This window comes from Gallinula chloropus (assembly GCF_964237585.1).
Source record: "Gallinula chloropus genome assembly, chromosome: 1".
Lineage (NCBI taxonomy): Eukaryota > Metazoa > Chordata > Aves > Gruiformes > Rallidae > Gallinula > Gallinula chloropus.
Window position 1 is genome coordinate 139520669 of NC_140085.1, and position 18316 is coordinate 139538984.

Below are 18316 nucleotides of genomic sequence, written 5' to 3' on the forward strand. Positions count from 1 at the left end.
CCTTGACACCAGCAGGGCTTTTGACACTGCCTCTCATAGCATCCTTGGAAACAAACTGAGGAAGTGTGGGGTTGGATGAGCGGACAGTTGAGATCTGGCTGAATGGCAGAGCTCAGAGGGCTGTGATAAGTGGCGCAGAGTCTATTGGAGGCCTGTAGCATGTGGTGTGCCCCGGGGGTCAGTGCTTGGTCTAGCCTTCTAGTCATCATATTTATCAATGACCTGGACGAGTGGACAGAGTGCACCAACACAAAATTTGCTGATGTTACAAAACTGGGAGGACTGTCTGACACACCAGAAGGCTGTGCTGCCCTTCAATGAGATCTGAGCAGACTAGAGAATTGAGTGAAGAGGAACTACATGAAGTTCAACACGGACAAGTGTAGGGTCCTGCACTTGGGAGGAATAACCCCAGACACCAGTACAGGTCAGGGGCTGAGCCACTGGGAGGCAGCTCTGCAGAGAAAGACCTGGGAATCCTGGTGGACACCAGGCTCTTCATGAACCAGCAGTGTGCCCTCACGGCCTGCAAGTCCAGTGGTGTCCTGGGGTGCATTAAGGCCAGCAGCTTGAGGGAGGTTATCCTCCCCTTCTACTCTGCCCTGCTGAGGTCACATCTGGAGTACTACGTCCAGTTCTGTGCTCTCAAGAAAAACAGAGAACTACTGGAGAATGCCTAGTGGAGAGCTACAAGAATGATTGGAGGACTAGAACATCTCTTGTATGAGAAAAGATAGAGAGCTGGGGCTGTTTAGCCTGGAGAAGAGAAATATGAGGGGGGAATCTCATCAATATTCATAAATATCTAAAGGGCAGGTGTCTAGAGGATGGGGGCCAGACTCTTCTCAGTGGTACCTGATAACAGGACAAGGGGCAATGGGCACAAACTGGAATACAGGAAGTTCCATCTGAGGATGAAGAAAAACTTGTTCACTCTGAGGGTGTCAGCACTGGGACTGGCTGCCAGTGAGGTTGTGGAGTCTCTTTCTCTAGAGATATTCAAGACCTGCCTGGACACAGTCCTGTGAAACCTGCTCTGGGTGATCCTGCTTGAGCAGGTAGGTTGGACTAGATGATTTTCAGAGGTACCTTCTAACTCCTACCCTTCTGTGAGTCCCTGCTGTCCCTGTGATGCTCGTTCTCACACACATCAACCTGGTGATTCACTGCAAACTCTGGACCCCCAGCACTTGTGAGTGTCACACCCTGTGCTTTTCTGAGACCTCACCAAGGTCCAAGTGTGCATCCAAATTGGGCTTTTACCCTGGTAAGATCAGTTAAAATGCATGGCCAGATCCTGTCTCACTGCTTTCACTTAGGAAAACTGTGGCTGATACTTCTATCTTTAGGAAGTCATTAAATCGTGCTGTAAATATCTCTGGTCTCGTATGAGAACTATGTAGAGGTTTGTAATTAACTGAGGAATGGGCAGGAAAACGGAGACACCTTTCAAGGTTTCCCATGCAATGACGTGTGGCAATTCCCTGCTCACTAACAGGCTCAAACAGAGCCTGTCTTCTGATGGGCTCCGGAGCATTTCTGCCCGCACAGACCCAGCCTGAGTTTTGCATCACCTCCGTGGAGAAATTCCATCTGTATCCTTCGACAGAGACCTCAGCACGTTTCCAGAGGTACCTGGCCTGAGGTTTCGTTTTGGAAGGAAGGCTGAAATTAGAGGGCTGGGCTGTTTCCGCTGCAGACATTTTACATACGAATGCTGCATGAGGCACGTCAAACTTTGTTTGACTTCTGATTATATACTACAGCACCAGTTTTATTACAAGCACATTGTCTAAGCTCGGCAGGGTATTCGCAGTTTAATCTCTTGCTTGTAAAACAACCACAGGAAATTACCCTTACTCCTCACTCCGTGTATGCATTCATTGTTTCTGATCGGCATGTGCTGGATGGCACCATGCAAGGGGGCTGAGGGGAGTATAATTAGTATTTCTTTGGGCTAAAGTGCAGAATGCAGAATTAAACGTGTCTCTAGACAACAGTCGTTTCCTTCATTATAGCAAAGCCTTGTACTCTGTCTTTTCAGTTTAGGATCATTCTTACCTGCGATTGGTCGTTATTAGCTCATATTTTAAAGAAACCAGAAATGTTTCAGTTATAGCTGAGCATGAACAAGACCAATCTGATGTAAAAAAGAATAATATACCAGTGAGGTTTACCTGCAGCTTTTGTGCCAAACCCTGCCCTTTACATTTCCATTTATCAGTCTAAGAAGAACCATAAATGGTGACAGACTCCGGATTTTCCCACTTGGATGCTCTGAATTGCACAGGGATGGCAGCACTGCCTGCTTCCCAAGCCCAAAGGCACACTCCTGGGACCCAGAAGGAGGGGGCTGTGGATTCAGCTCCAAACCTTTTCTTGGTTCGGGTGGAAGAACCCAGAATACTCCTGGGTTGTTGGGGTTTTCTTTAGCCCAGCCACAGGTAATCTCTCACTAGGGTGAATCGTTAGCTATTGCATAAACAGTGATGCTGGAAACAGTAAGATTTCCTGTGTGTTAAAGTGTGTGCCTGCAGCATGAGGGGGTGGTTTAGCAACCCTGGAGGACTGTTGCAGGGTACCACACACAGGCATTGCCCACGCCACAGGGACTCGGAGACGCCTTGTGATTCAGAGCAGTGTTTAAGAGCTTTAATGGATGCGATAAACACACCCATGGTGAGCACTGCGCTATGATAGCTTTCCACGAATTGCCACAGTTTCCCAGTTATGCCATCCCTCATTTTTGCCACTTGTGTGAACAGGAAATCTTCCTAAAAAATGTATTATTTTGAGTTGCACTAGTTGGCCATAATTAATTTCACAACTTGTGTGAATGTTCCCGGATTAGCCAGTATTCCTAGCCTTGCAGGGAGGCAGCAAAACAATTTGGAATCATTTATATCACAATGACCACAGGGCAACAGCATAACCAATAATTCTTGGAAGGTCTGTCCCAGGAACAGTATTAAATGCAGCTTGTATTACTGGCTTCTTCCATTCCTCTTTGGATTGTTTCCTGCCATTTTACCAATCTGATTTATCCCATGTTTCTCTTCTCAGCTCCTCTTTCATGGAAGAGTTAATTTAATTTTTTGCTTTATTTTCCCTGCATTTTACGTAGTTCTTCTTCCTTTCTTATCTCTCACTTCATGCCTGCCTACTTTATTTCTGTGCTCATAGTTTCATCTTCACCCATATCTTTTGAGTTTTTCGTGTCTCCATTTCCTTTTCCCTCCCATCTCATAATTTCTTCTCTTTTTTTTTTTGGGGGGTGGGGATGGGGTGGGAGGGAGGAGGTGTGTCTTACTGCTGCTCACCAGTTCTTTTCCTCCTCTCCATTTATCTTTCTTTTATCTTCTCCCTCTAACCCCAGCCCTATTTCTCCCCTGAAGATGTAATTTCTCTCCCCTTCTTGCTCATCTTCCTCGCACACACCAGGGAAAGAGACACAGCATGGGTACATCAAGGCAGGACAGAGCTTGTTCCGATCTGGCAGGGCACAGCTTGTTTCATGTGTGTTATTGAAAATGCAAACGCACAAGAGCAATGACTGTTCTCCCAGTTCTTTTGCTGAAGGATATACGAAGAACATCAAACACCTTTGTGGTCTTTTAGATCCAGACCATTTTCAACAGCAATCACATGAGTCGACAAGGGGATCCCTAAGGCAAATCATTCTCCTTCATCCCTACTTTGAATACGACTGTTTTCAAGGAGGTGAAAGTTGAACAGAAACGCTATCTATCTGCAAGCCTTTCAGCAATTACATGCTGAGGGTAGCACACTGTACTCTCTAACAGCAAAGAGTCCTCCTCTGACTGTTGGAATGAGCACACTGCCTTAAACAACAGGTTGTGAAGTGAGAGCGAGCGAGAGGAGAAAAATAAATGGTCATGAGAGAATATGGCTGGCTGGTTTCAGCAAAGTCTTGAAGAACATTGTGCCATTCTGCTGGGTTGAGATAGGCTTGAACAGTGCACTGGAGTTTATGGTGTTCTCACAAGGGTGGGATGGAGGACGCTCCTTCAAATATTCTCCCTAGTGAAGTAAAAGGGAATTTTAGCAAGATAAAGGAAAAAAGACCTTATTCCATTCCCAGGCTGTGGGTCACACCTGAATATGCTCCCTTCCCCAGGGGTGAGCATCTCTCTGTGTTCTGTCTGGCTTTTTCTCCATGACTAAACTATTCCTTTCATCATCCTCTTTTTTTGCATGCCAAATGGGCCCTGCAATGCTATGAATCACAGATCTATGAACTCCCCAGCCACAGTAACACAGCTCCTTTTCTCATTCTCGTCTCCTCTATGTTCAGGAACAGTTAGTCACACTTTTTGTGCTCTTTCCTCTGCTCTCCAACTGCAGAAGGAGCTGATGTTTTCTACAACCCTCCGGTCTGCTACAGTTCCTGCATAATTTCTGTATTATTTTCCTGTAGCCCTAGTGCATGAATCATGTCAGAGGCAACAGACATTGAATGAAAGATATTTCAGAAATCCCAGCTGCCACATGTAGCTGGTAAAAAGAGGGTACCCTGGAGCTGGGGGAATGCTGGGAGGACCAGGCAGCTCCAGTTAATCTCTTCTGTTAGGCTGTAACAGGAGGTGTCATGTACTGATCGGCAACTCTTCCTGTAGGCCTCCTGTTCTTGGATGGGTGGCAGCCTTCATCTTCACCTCTTGCATATATGTGATGGTTTGGGTAAATCGCTTTCTTTTAAGTTGGGGCAGAAAGTTGATGATTCTGTCCCATCAGCACTGCTGAGATTTTGAAAATATTTTCCTAGAATAGCAATGAAAAGTTAAAATATCAAATTATTTTTGGAAGATACAATTCCATTTTTTGGACCAAAGCCTTGGATTTCAGTGATTTCAGAATATTTTCTTTCTAATTTATTGTAATTATCCTTATGAGTACATTGTCATTTCTATTTTGAAGTATAATATTGATCAAACTGAAACTCCAAACCTGTAATTTCTAAGTCATCCTGTTGGAGCAAGGTATTTCCATCAGTTTCCAAAAACTTTTTTTAAAAGTTGGACATTTATTTAAAAATAAAGATTTTTTTCATAGAGTCATAGAATGGTTAGAGTAGGAAGGGACCTTAAAGATCATTCAAGTTCCAATCCCCATTCTTCACTAAGAATAATTAGATGAGTTACTATTTTTTCCAATTAAAATTTTGTTTATAAAAAAAATACTTCCTTCACTGTTTTTTCACAACTAATACTCTCTGACTGGAAGAATTTATGGGATGTACAACATCTTCAATTCAAGCAAAAGCAAACGTGAAGCTGATGTAGCATAGTAGTAGCACAGTACTATTGTTTTATTTACCAATTCTTAAATAATAAAGGAAAATTTTTAGGAGGAAGTAGGAGAAATTATTTATATTACTTTTTTATTGTTGTTGTTCATCCATCTTAGTCAGTGCAGAATTCTTTCACAGTTACATATCCAGAACTGTGTCGCTGGAACATTGCTTAATAAAGTGCTGTGAAAACTACAAAAATTATGATGATAAAAGATTCTTCTAGACCATGAGATAGATATATGCTATTATAGATTTTATTTTAGTTGAGGAATGTATGATTTTGTTTCAGTAGTGTTGTTTAAAACAGCTTTCTCACAATGACTTTTATTGCATACTCTGGGTTCTATTTTCAAGAAACATCATGTTCCCTTGTCAGGACCAAAACATCTCCTTCCTGAAGCAGATTACCAAGTTTTCCTGTCTATTCTTTGATGATAAGTATTCAGATGCTTAATGCACACACCTAAGGGTGCTTCAGTCCTTCCTTGCAATGTACTTTCTGTATAAATGCAAAAGGATTTGCTGCTTTGTAAAACGATCCCTTGAGTTTGCAGCAATTAGTGTTAATTGCAAAAATTGATTTGCTGGCCTGGAAAATGAGTGTACTGGTGGAGTCACAGATCTCAAATTATATAAATGTATTTAAAAAAAACCCCAAAACACAAAACTGGGCTATTATATTAGCAGACCTATTCATCAATCCAACAGACAGAGTGTTAGTTCATATGCAGCAAGTGCTTTATCCACGCTGCAGGCCACAGATCCCTATCCATTCCTGTAACTGATAACAGAGAAATATTTAAGTCAAAGTGCCAATTTTGGGTAGTTTTAATTTTGTATTTGTTGGTGTATTTTCTTTCTGTCTAATCAAAACACTTCTAGGGTTCTTCATTTCTTTCTGAAGAATAGTAACAGTGTAACACTACTATCACAAAGCTAAGGGCAGACTTTAGTGTATTCAGGGAAATTAAATATCACAGAATCACAGAATTGTAGGGGTTGAAAGGCACCTCAAGAGATCGACTCCAACCCCCTCTGCCAAAGCAGGAATAGCTTCTTTGTGTGTCACTGTTAAATTCCTCTTCATCTAAAAGAGATTAATGGTTCTAACAAAAGAGTATTAATAAAGGTTAATGATTTAATAGGGCACAGTGTTTCTGAACTCCTTCAAAATTGCAACATGTTGGGAGGTATGTGAGATATGGGTGTTCCTGCTGCTCAGCCTCTCCCTGCATGGTGGGCTTGGAGGGAGAAGTCAACTCTTTGTGGCACACAGGACAGTAGATGTGATGTTTCCCAAAACATCCAGATGGTTTAATGGCAATTTGGAAGTTATTGTACCGCACTCTTGTGACAGCGAAGGCAAAGGAGACTTGCAGAGAATGCGGCGTGGAGATAGCTGTTCACCCTCGGGAGGGGAGGGTTAGGTTAGCATCTCCCTGTGAGCAAAAATGACTCATTAAGGCTGAGTGAACCTTGAAAGCTTTGGACTTCAGATCCTGGGTGATGACTCAAATGGTTTTAGTATTCTTATCAATGGCTTTAACTACCACTCCCCTCACAGCACCTTTTCTGTAGAGTGGTCCTTCCAGCTGCCGGGTGTAGCTTGGGAAAGCTGGGACACGTGTCTCTCAATTCCTGGAATAATGTTAAGAGAAATGGTCAAAACGATCAGCTCACCTTACACAAACCCCCTCTGGGCTCAGCCCTGATGTTGCTCCTAGTTCTTCATATCCCAGGCATGTTAAGGATTATGAGCTGTATTGGAGGGAGGCAACAGCAGATCTCTGCCTCTGAGTTTAACAAATGAGAACTCTTAAACCTTTTTTTCTGCTCCCTGTCTTAAATCTTCTCTTTCAGTGAAGGAGAATGTTGTCTGTTCAAAAGCAGACCAAGCATTTATATGCTTAAACCTGTGAAGAAAAAAAAGATCTTTAGATGAAATCAAGTTCTTTATTAAAAATGTGAATTTTACAGAAAAAAAACCTTTTCTAAATAAAGTAAATCACTGTAAAAATAAAGTATTTTAGCCCAAGGGAGTTTTAATACTGTTGGAATGCTTTATGTAGCTGTAGCTTCATTGCCCCATTTATTCTGTTCTCGTTTTGTGTCAGGTGCTGTGGTTGCCCTGCATTTCTTGTACGGGAGGTGGGACTGGCTGTACTCAGCACTGCCTCAGCCTCTCAAGGACAGACGCTGAGGAGCATTGTGGCTCACAGTAGCTTTCTGAGAAGCTCAGGAGCTTTTAAAAGTGATCCTAGCTATAATGGGGCACTGCAGAGATGTCTAAATTAAACTATCATGAGTTGTGCGTCTGGTTCTCAGCTTGAAGTGGTGGTGTTGTTCTGAATTGCCACCAGAAACCCATCAGTCTGACAAAGCAGCAGTGTCTTTTAATTCTTTTTTCAACAAGGGCTGAGGCCGGGAAGCTCCAGTGACTGTGTGTTGGTTTGAACATGGAACTTCTCATCATTTCCTGGAAAGCCAAACCTGCCTGACTTCATTCACTTGCTTCTGGTACCTTTGCAAGTGGAAGAGATCTCATGCTCCCTGGCCCCAGGCTGCGTCATGCCATGCGCCTTCTTAGGAAACGCTTGGTTTTCCATTGCAGATCTCTGTTTACAGTGTTCCAGGGTAACACAGTATTGGGAAATTTGTAAAACAAAACTAAAACCCAACTCTTAAGGCAAAACAGTAGAGAAAGTGATTTCTGTCACTGTCCCATATAGTACTTTGAAATAACCACTTTGCAATGCTGGCTATGGACCACTCTGAGACACCGGTTGTCATTTGTTTCTTGCAGGCAAGGTTTTGTTTGTTTGCTTGCTGAAGTTGGCTTGTTTATGTTCTTTAACTAAGACATCCTCCTTCCCCTATTTTCACTTCACAGGCCTCTTTCATAAATTTATTTAAATCCCACATCTTTTCTGACAGCAGCCAAGCTGGCGGTGTACAGTCTCACACAACCAAAAGCCCTTCCTGCTGTGTCTGGGCTATGAGTCATTTCATGGGTGCAGAAAACTTCCACATTTTAATCCCTCATGTACCCGTTGGCAGTTCAGCTGCATTTCTATCTTTAACCTAGAAAGGTCTTCCAACAGAGGGCAAGACTTCTCATGGCTCTTTTTAACAACTAGTTGTCTTTTCTTTTTGAGCCTGTTCCTTGTCTTAATTCCTACATTGGGAGTTAGTCTCTTTTACCTCTCAGTTTGAAGCTGTTATATTCATATTCTCGCTACATAAGAAAACCTTGAAAAAGCAGGAGTTGTTAGATTGTTTCAGCAAACAAAAACTGATTTTTAAAATTATTTTGTTGTGCCAGACTTTATACTCTTGTGTTGCTTCTGTGAACAGAGCATGATAGCATGGAATTTTCTGCATAGTGTTTATAGACATTACAGAGCAAAAAGGACTTTGCAGTCTGTGTGTACACTCAAGCCATGTTTCCCCTGGTGAGACAGACCAGTCCTTCAGCGTGGTGAACCGTTGCACTTGCAGAACACAATCGATGCCTTTTCAACTCTAAGGCAGTGCAGTGGGTTCAGCTCACCACAAAATGAAACCCTACATTATCTTCACATATACACCGACACATATCACGTAGTTTATTGGAAATCTGCTAACCACATTTGGTGCACTGTACTGGATTTGAAATGGCAACCCTTTATTATGCATAACCAGACCCAACAGTTCCCTTTCAGTCCCAGAATGAAAAGCCCAGAATCTGCAGCTGGTATGCAAAAGTCTGCACCAGTTTTAAGACGATTTTGTCAAACCAAAAATAAGATCTGGGACTGTTCAAGTTATTACTTGGGGCATTTTATGGCCCTATGTGTGTTCTGGTGGAAGGGAAGAAACCTTAAGAAGACCCACTGCTTTCTTCCACTTGAAAACTCTATTGCAGGAGAGTTGTTAGGAAGCTTTCCACAAGTGGGTGGAGAGTGCCTCAGAGCTCTTCTTGTTATAGTCCAAGAGATAATCTTAAAAGGTGTGTGACAGTCTTCAATAACCTAAGATCCAGATTATCCAAGAGATAATATGAAAAGATATGTGGCCATGATGTTTCCCCATCACTCAAAAGGATCACGAGGACAAGGAATGTAGGTCTCGTAGCCTTGATCTGTTTATTGGCTGCAGTAATGCAAAACTCTGCTTGCTTCCATTTATTTACTCATTCATTTGTTTGATGGAGAATTTTAATTGTATGAAGGGATACCACTACGCTCAAATACCACTTCAGATATTAGCAAGTACTTAATACTGCATCATATGAAGCAACTGCAGAAAAATGATGCTTCAGAAGAGGCAATTTATATCATTCTTTATAAAGAGATGTATTTCCTGGGAGAAAAGAAATGCAGTAATTACAACTTGAACTTGCCATCGATATTTAAAATCATCCAAAAATTTGAAATTATCATCAATTGTACACAAAGAGAAAAATCAGACCTTTTTTAGATACTGATTCTGGTGAGACTTTGATAAGACCAGCCTTTGGGCCGTGTTTCATACTTTTGAGAACTGTGCTGAGCACACAGCCATGGAGCTGCACACAGCGAGGCAATCAGTGAAACAGGAGGGCTCTTGACACCTCACCTCCTGCTATTAGGAGGGATCAGCCAACTGAAAAACGATGCACTGATTCCACCTGGACGACAGTAATTCCCAGGATGACAAGGCCCTGCTTATTTCATAAAAATATTTATAAACATTTTTATGATTAAGACATTCCAGGTTTCTTTACTAAACATAGTCTCCCAAAGGCAGTAAATTCATTTTTGGTCCTCCCACATTTCTTGCAAGCTGTAACAAGGGGCTAGTCACCAAATGCTGTTGTTTGTACGTGAAGTGCTGGAAGCTGGGAAGCATGGCTTTCAAAATACCCACAATGCACAGTCCGGCTTCTCCCAGCTCTGAGCTTCTACCCTTACCCTCTAATTTTAAGAAGAAAAATGCTACTTTACCACAGCTGAAAGCTGTCAGAGAAAGCCTGGTTTTGTCCAAAGCTGTGTGTGAGCAGCACGTGGCACCGAGGGGCTGACTGCAGGGAGAGCGGGAAGCTCTGAGGCGCATTCAGTCTTTGTCTGTGGGTCAGAACAGAAGGACAAGGTGGGCTGCTCTGGAAGTGCCACTTGCCTCTGTCTGCTTAAGTAACCCCTGTGTGACCAATTAGGACATGATTTGCTTTGCAGCTTGTGTAGAACTGCTAATTTCATTTATCAGTCTTGTAGCCTCTCTTTCCAAAATGTCCGTCAAGGGGTCATGAGGAGTCCCTAATGCTCTAGTCCTTATTCATTCAAATTGCAGCTGCCTGCGTGTTGCAGTTCAAACACACAGGGGAATGCTAAAGCCACTTTGACTATTGTATGTATGTATTTATAAACACAAAAGAAATGTACATGAAGAATTATAGTTCTCCAGTGAACACCCAAAATACCCAGGTGTACATGTGAAGTGGGTAACGATACAGTAGGCTGTGGTCATATATATATAAAGTTGGTAATAGGACAACTACCATACAAAACATAGCTGTAACAACATCTGGATAAGTAGATACGTTAACACTTTAGATTTTAGTTTCATTTTACTAATGCAGATGCTGGTTTCTTTGACTTGGCAAAATCCTGGGTAGTAGTAGCAATTCCTGTATTCTTATTTCTCCAACTCTGTCTTTTTTCCATCTATGTATTTCCTGGGTTTTGTTGGGGTTTTTGTTTGGGTTTTTTTTTGTTTAGTTTTGGTTTTGGTTTTTTGTATTGAGGGAAAATCACAATTGGTGAGACCCAGCAATTGTGATCAAAGGATAAATATATGTAGTACTGCCAGGAAGTCTGCTTAAATCTAATAAGCAATATTTAGGACTCAGGCTTTGTTTTATCACAGGAAAAGAGAAAGACACTGCTTATGAAAAATACATACCTGTATTCTGCAATGTGTTTCTGCAGCTGCTTCAGAATAAATGGCAAAATCTATCAAAAATCTTGAAAAATCTTGTACTGCACTCCCTGGAGAAAGAAAAGTTAAGACTGTGAAAGCTTTGTGAGTGTTTAATGACAGACTTTTAAGTTCTTGACTAAGCAATAGTGACGATGTATTGCAAGATTAATACATAAATCATTAGGAAACTTTAGTCATTTTAATACAGCAAGTCTGTGTTTTGTTAATTCTCTGATTCATCCTACGGCGTATATTGAAATTCTGTGTGGCCTTTCATTAAAAACCCCAGCATGTCACCCACGTTTTGCATCACTTGTTTTTTAATGGAACACATTGCAATCGGGTTGTTCTGCAGTTTGATCTCGGTGCACTCTGCCCTCCGGGCAAATTAACATGCTGGAAATTGGGGAGCGTGGCGGTGGGTGCGGGGAGGATGACATGTGCGAGGCAGCCGCGGTATAAGAGAGGTCCACGTCAGGAAGAATATCACTGCTAGCGCCGGCTGGGTTAAACCTAGCTGTGTGTCCGTCAGGAGGGTCACAGGTTCTCCCAGCCTTTTATTGAAGCGAGGTGTGGTGGGGATGGGGAAGGTGGCTGCCACCGGCCCCTTCTCGTGGTCAGCCCACCTCATCTTCCTCTAGACATGTATGTGTAATGCAGAAGCAACCGTTAGTGAAAGAGCAGCGCAAGAGCCCCTGCGCAGGAGGTGTGGGGGAAGCGGTCTGACCCCCTCCCTGCTCAGGAGGCGCGGGGGAAGCGGTTTGAGCCGCTGCGCAGGAGGTGTGGGCGAAGCGGTCTGAGCCCCTGCGCAGGAGGTGTGGGGGAAGCTGTCTGCGCCGAGCAGTGATTTTGTTTCCCCTGTTACTCAGTGGGTACCTCTTCGCTAAACGTGGTGTCACTGGGTGTAAATGGGAGACTTTTGCAGAATGCAGACCAGCTAAAACCATCCGGAAAAGAAATCAGAGTAATATTGGCTGCCAAGGGAAGTGCTAAACATGGATCCAGTTTTCAAACTCAGATGGCAGCAGAGTCCATATTTAAACACCTAATTAGCCACTGCAGGCTCCGGTTTGAAATTTGGCTCCTAGTTACTTTTTACAAATACATTGCCCCAGCATGCTGGAGAGACTGCTGCTGGAGACAGCACCATGGAGATGAGTAGTAAAATCAGTTTCTGGTAGAAGAGGAGGAGGGAAAAAAAAAAAAAAAAAGGAAAACATCAGCAAACCACAAGGCACCTACTCACTCCAGAATTGAATACTTGCTTATTTTGTTTTGGCAAAAATACAAAACAATCCCTTTCTCTCTTCTCATCTCTAATTTTTGCAATGACAATTCAAACTGTTAGTGTATGTTGCAAAAAATCTTAAGCTGTAATTAAGAATTTCTGCTAAAAATGAATTGAACAGAAAATGCATAGCCTGCCTTATCATGATACTTTATTCATCAATATACAATCAATAAAATAGTATTTTTAAAAGGAAAAAGAATGTCTTGCATATTGCTGCTCTCTTGGCTGGCTTCCAAAGCAGCTAATTAAATTCTCTCTGCCTTAACTCCTCCTGTAGTTTCCATTTAGTGAGTTGTGCATTGCCCTATTTTATCAACACCAACGCGGCAAAATACCACAGAGGGGCATCCCCCAAAGGAGACTGTTTTTTCATGCTAGGAAGAGTAGTCCACAGAAAGCCCCACTCAAATGAGTGGGTGATCATGAACTTCTCGAGGCTACCTATGGTAGGCACACCACTCTTTCCCACTGGATTTCTTCCCATAAAGCCCTTTCTCAGCTTTTCCTAGCTGTTGCCCATGCCGTACCCCAGCACGTGCTGCCTGGTGTAGCTCAAGCCTGGTGGGCAGTATTTATTAGGAAGGATCCCTAGCCAGTCAAACACCAGCACCTCCTAGGTATATACATATATATATATATATATTGCTGGGAGCTCCCAGCCTTTTACCTGGCTGGCTACCTGCTTAGGTAGAGTTTCTCTGCTTGAAGGTCTGCCTGCCTTGTTTGGAAGCATCGATGCTGTGTGTCCTCAGGGGTCCAAGCATCACAGGTACCTTGTGTACACTGGTGTGCCAGCACAGTTTGCTGGTACAGCGTGTTCTGCTTTGGGCTGGGTGGCCTTTTGTATGCACTCTCATTTCAGAAAGCTCTTAGAGCCTTCAGAAAATGAAAGCATAATGTCAATATTATTGTATTTAGTATACAATTAAACTTTCATTCAGTGTATGAAATACAGAGAAGAGAGTGCCAAGAGAGGCTAGATTTAGATGCATAGGCTTTGATGCCAGACAATTGCATATGTAATAGGAATATTTTTTATGATTTTAGACTTAGATTGGAAATAAGGGAGACATTTTTATGATGAGGGTGTGATGCCCTGGCACAGGTTGCCCAGAGAAGCTGTGGCTGCCCCCTCCCTGGCAGTGTTCAAGGCCGGGTTGGATGGGACTTTGAGCTACTTGATCTAATGAAAGATGTCCCTGGCCCGTGGCAGGAGGGTCGGACTAGATGACCTTTAAAGGACCTTTACAACTCAAACCATTGTCTGATTCTACATATATGTACATGAAGGAGGCAATCACGGTACAGGTACAGGAGCCTACATGCTCCTGTTTTTCTGATGCATCAACTCAAGACTGGATGCAATGAAATCAAGTGACCACTATTGATTTTTTTCCCCGACGTGGCATTTAAGCAACATACTTCTAATAAGATGGGGTCTTACAAACAAAGCAGTTCAACAAAAATCCTTGTCAGTTCTGTGTCACAGGTGATTCCTGTCTTATGTAGTCCATTGATGTCAGATTCCTGGAAAGCAAAATCACACACAGACAAAATGGCAAGACTGCAGATAATCGTTGCAGGGATTCTGCCAAAAGTGTCTGCTCTGTGTATCCAATGTTATATCCTTTGTATCTATAGTATGTTATTGAAGTCTGATTCCCTGCTGCCTTGCAAATAATTTGCATTTCTGCGCTGTGATATAAAAGGCTTCCTCACTGATTGGATAGCTTTTTATATCCTCTCAGCACTCGTGTTTCTCTGACATAGATATCTATGCAAAGTACAAGGCTTTTGAGGATCTGGCCCTTGTAGTTCATGCTTCATTGCCACGAGGTAAGTCAAAACAGCACTCGCACAAAATGTGGGAATGGGAAGTCATGGGAAGTGCTCACCATCCTCCTTCCTGGCATCTGAAGGTTACTGAAGGCAAGACTAGACCCAAGCAGAACAAGTCAGAGTAGTCCCCAGCCCTTCTTCCCTGTGAGCCACTTGCCTGACAAGATCCCTCTAATTCAGCTCGGGAAGCTTGTCCCGTGCCCCAGCTTGAGTTCTCCACTGGTGGGGGAACAGTGGCACTGGTGGAGAAGTGCCAGGTTTGGCTGCCAGCTGGCTGCCGGAGGCGACTTCCGATGAGTGCTTCTTCCCATGGGTGGTGTGAGCTTTGCCCTGCGCGGCTGCGTAAGGGAAGCTCCTGGCAGCTGAGGATCTGGTCCTTCAAGTTAAAAGGGTTGAAATATGCATGAAGCATAAGGTGACATTTTGAGTGTCTCAGATCAGAGCACGGACGTTACTGAATTTAAAATGTAACTGCAATTTCCTGAGTAATGCCAAGTCACTTTTATATTCATGTAGTGATTGTTCTTTATTCTTAAAATAGCCCATCTTACCTCGAGGCGCAGGTGATATCTTTATGATGATGGAGCTGCGTTATCCAGTATGTTACAGCTCAGGCCGTTGGTTGGTACAAGGGCTGTTTACAATCAACTGTCCTTTCTTACTCTCTCTCAATTTATATTAGGCTTTTGCAGCCTGTTTGTTTGTGATTTGCTTGAACAAGAATAGAGCAGGGGGTAAAAAAAGAGACAAAAAAGGATGTCCATTGGAGAGTCAGTGCTGTTGTCTTCTTACTTGCTGTAGCTGAGCTGTACAATTTACCATTGTGTCTCCAAGTTTCTGAATCCATTCAGATAACACGAACAGTTAAATCACTTATACCTCTGCAGAAAGTCTGTTTGCTGGCATCCAGGGCTTGCTGTAGTGATGTGTACAGGATATAATAAATAAGGAATTTAATGAGAATGAGATAACAAGAAGAACTCTGAGACATGTTTGATATTAATTCAAAATAAGAACCTTGCACATAGTAGCAACCACAGAAAACTGAAGGTGGGCTTTCAGCAGAGTAGGAGCATCCCCAGCCTGGGCATCTGCTGCATTAAGGGTGAAGGTTTAGAGAGGATGTAGTTGTAGTTGCATCTATCACAGAGGCAGGACAACAACTAGGAAGAAAGAGAGAGCTGGGAAAGGGATCTGCTTCTGGGTGGATGCTCCTCTATCTCCCTCCACCAGCAGTAGCTGCTGCCCCACAGACCCAAACCTTTGGCTCCACATCAGCAGCAGCACCAAGCAGCTTGGCTTCCCCGGGCTCTGGCATGGAGAAAGGGGATTGGGACCAAAGCTGTTTGTCTGCCCTCAGGAACCCATTGCTTTAGGCTCCTGCCTGCTTTGCCTATGAGCTGTCTGTAATGCCAAGAATTACCTTGGGTTCTGCCAAGCACAAAAAAGGTTAGATGAGAGTCTGTAGTAATTACAAGAGTGAATTGTCATGGCACAGGAATTTCTGGAAGTGATGCTGAGGCCACAGTCGGGAGAAGCAATTTAAGTGACATACCTGCTACTTTGCCTGGAACTAACCTGCTTATTTAAAAAAAAAAAAAAAGAAATACTGCTGCCTGCATGCAGTGAAACCCAACTAATCAGCAGTTCCTCGAAGGTTTGACTTGAAAGAAAGGCAGATTCAGCGTCCAGGTGAGAGAGGTGCACAGGAGTCTCACCAGGCAATGTTTTGCTGTAACTCCCAGTATTTGTGTGCTTTCGTCACACCTCTTATTTGGTCCTGCAAATGGCATAGCTGTGGTTACATTTGCAGCCAGTGTACTTGCCCCATCTTTTTATCCATCTCTTTAGCTGTGCGTAATCTGGTGTGTCACTGGGACAGGTGCAACGATTGATTTACTCATCTGTGCTCTGCCCAGCATGGGAGTCTTCATCAGAAACTAGTAGGCCTTGCTGCAATACAAATAATAATAACCAGGAGTAGTGTGATCAGGCATGGATTTACTGGGTGGAAATAGGGTATGTGCGTGTGGGAAGAGGGCAGTGAGGAAGGGGAGAGTAGTTTGAGGGCCTCTAGGCAATGATATCCTGGAGATTGGTGTCTTAGCATTTTCAGTTTAAATAGTTTGACATAGAGATTCTGTCAGGTATCATGTAATTTTTTTTCAATTTTTTTTCCCCCACTATAAATCAGACTTTGTGCCTGATGGAGTAATCACCAGACCTCCAGCAAACAACATGCCTGCCAGTGATAAGCTGTTTATCCTGACAACTCAATGTATAGCTGTTTGTTTGCTGGATATTGCAAAATGCAGTACATTTGATGTTTGTGCAATTATGTTTTCCTTATGATTATTTTTATGCCCATTTCCCTGTCTCTTTCTCTCCCTTGTACAGATGTTCGTATTCACCCCATGGAGCCTATGCCCAAAGCAAACTTGCCCTTGTATTATTTACCTATCGACTACAGCATCTTCTGACTGCAAATGGAAGCCATGTGACTGCTAACGTAGTAGACCCCGGAGTAGTGAATACTGAGCTCTACAAGCATGTCTTTTGGGTTGTAAAAGTGGTCAAATGGATGACATCCTGGCTGTTTTTCAAGGTATGCACGTTTTTTTTATATCATTTTGTAGCCATGTCCCTACAGCGTGACAGCTGCAGTCAGCACAGAGCTGAAGGTGGTTTGGAGTTTGTCATAATATATGGTATTTATTGCATTTCTCCGTGCTGATGAGATGTACAAACTTAGTAAGGACAGGCCTTCCCCAGAACAAACACTTATTTTAAATGGAGAGAGGCAGCTCTCGCAATAAGGGAAGGGAATACCTTGCACTGTGCCCATGCACTGACGATCTCTGCCCTGATCTACCCGTGTGCCTTTGTGCGTGCGTGGGGGGTGAACATCATCCCAACACAGAGATGGAATATGCAAAGTGTTCCTTGGAAATGTCTTTTACGTCCTCTTAATGAGAAGCAGACGTGATCTGGCACGCTCTACATGTACACAACACGTTACAGAGAGGAGGGCAAAGGCAAGAAGGAAGCTGTGCAAAAAACGGTGATGGGAAGTGGCCGTGGTCCAGGCTGTGCAGGTCCAGAGACTCATGCTCGGGGAGGTGGGACAGTTTTCATTTAGCTTTTCATTCTATCTTACACCTGTAATGGTACCTACTATTGTCTATTCTTGGTTGGCATTAGGAAACTTAAAGCTGTCAGATAAAACAGAGACAAAAGTGGGATAGACCCAGTTACAGTTAACTTCAGTAACACTTTGTAGTGGTGTAAGTAGATCAATGTGCAATCAGTTTAGCTGCATAGATGCAATCTCCTCATGTGGCCAAGCCTTAGGAGTACTTGTGCTGGGAAAATGCACTGCTTATAACTCTTTCAGAAAGTAGCTTTGGATTAAGTGAATGGAACCTGCTTCCATTAGAGAAAATTAAATGTCCTAATTAAAACGAAGTATTTTAGATCAAGGGGCATGTCCCACAAAGCAAATTAATTTTAAACTTTGATATGGAAATATCACTAGTTTTAATTTTGGAAATGAAACTGGAGGCTGGAAGTGTCTGTAAAATAAGATGCAAACAAATAAACCCATATTTAAAAAAAATATTAATAGTATCTTCTGAGTACACCTTGAATATTGCAATAAAATTGTAATAGGAATGCTCATAATATGTGATGCATTCTTAAAGAAGCAGAATGCAGCTTTGCCAGACCGTATATATTAAACTTGTTTTGCCTCTTGTGATTGCCATTTTAAATATCAGTCTCAGGTGGTGGTGTTTCTTCATTGGACTTGCTTCACCTTGCTAACTAACAGTTCCGTGTAGATGGGTAGGTTGTGCTCAGCATTTCCTCTAGAGCCACAAAAATTCCAACAAAATTTCTGTGTCTGAGAGTGAGAACTGAGTCTCTTGCTTACAGCA

The 18316-nt window shown here is 42.8% G+C and overlaps 1 protein-coding gene across 1 annotated transcript in view; it reads left to right on the top strand.

Annotated features, from left to right (window-relative positions):
• The window catches only part of DHRSX (dehydrogenase/reductase X-linked), a gene marked incomplete at its 5' end in the record, with an annotated part of 175201 nt that overhangs the window by 128622 nt on the left and 28263 nt on the right, over positions 1 to 18316 (top strand). Inside the window, one exon of the mRNA XM_084279597.1 lies at positions 16779 to 16986. Within this exon, the coding sequence (XP_084135723.1) occupies positions 16779 to 16986 (208 nt within the window). The remainder of the gene's footprint in view (positions 1 to 16778; positions 16987 to 18316) is intronic.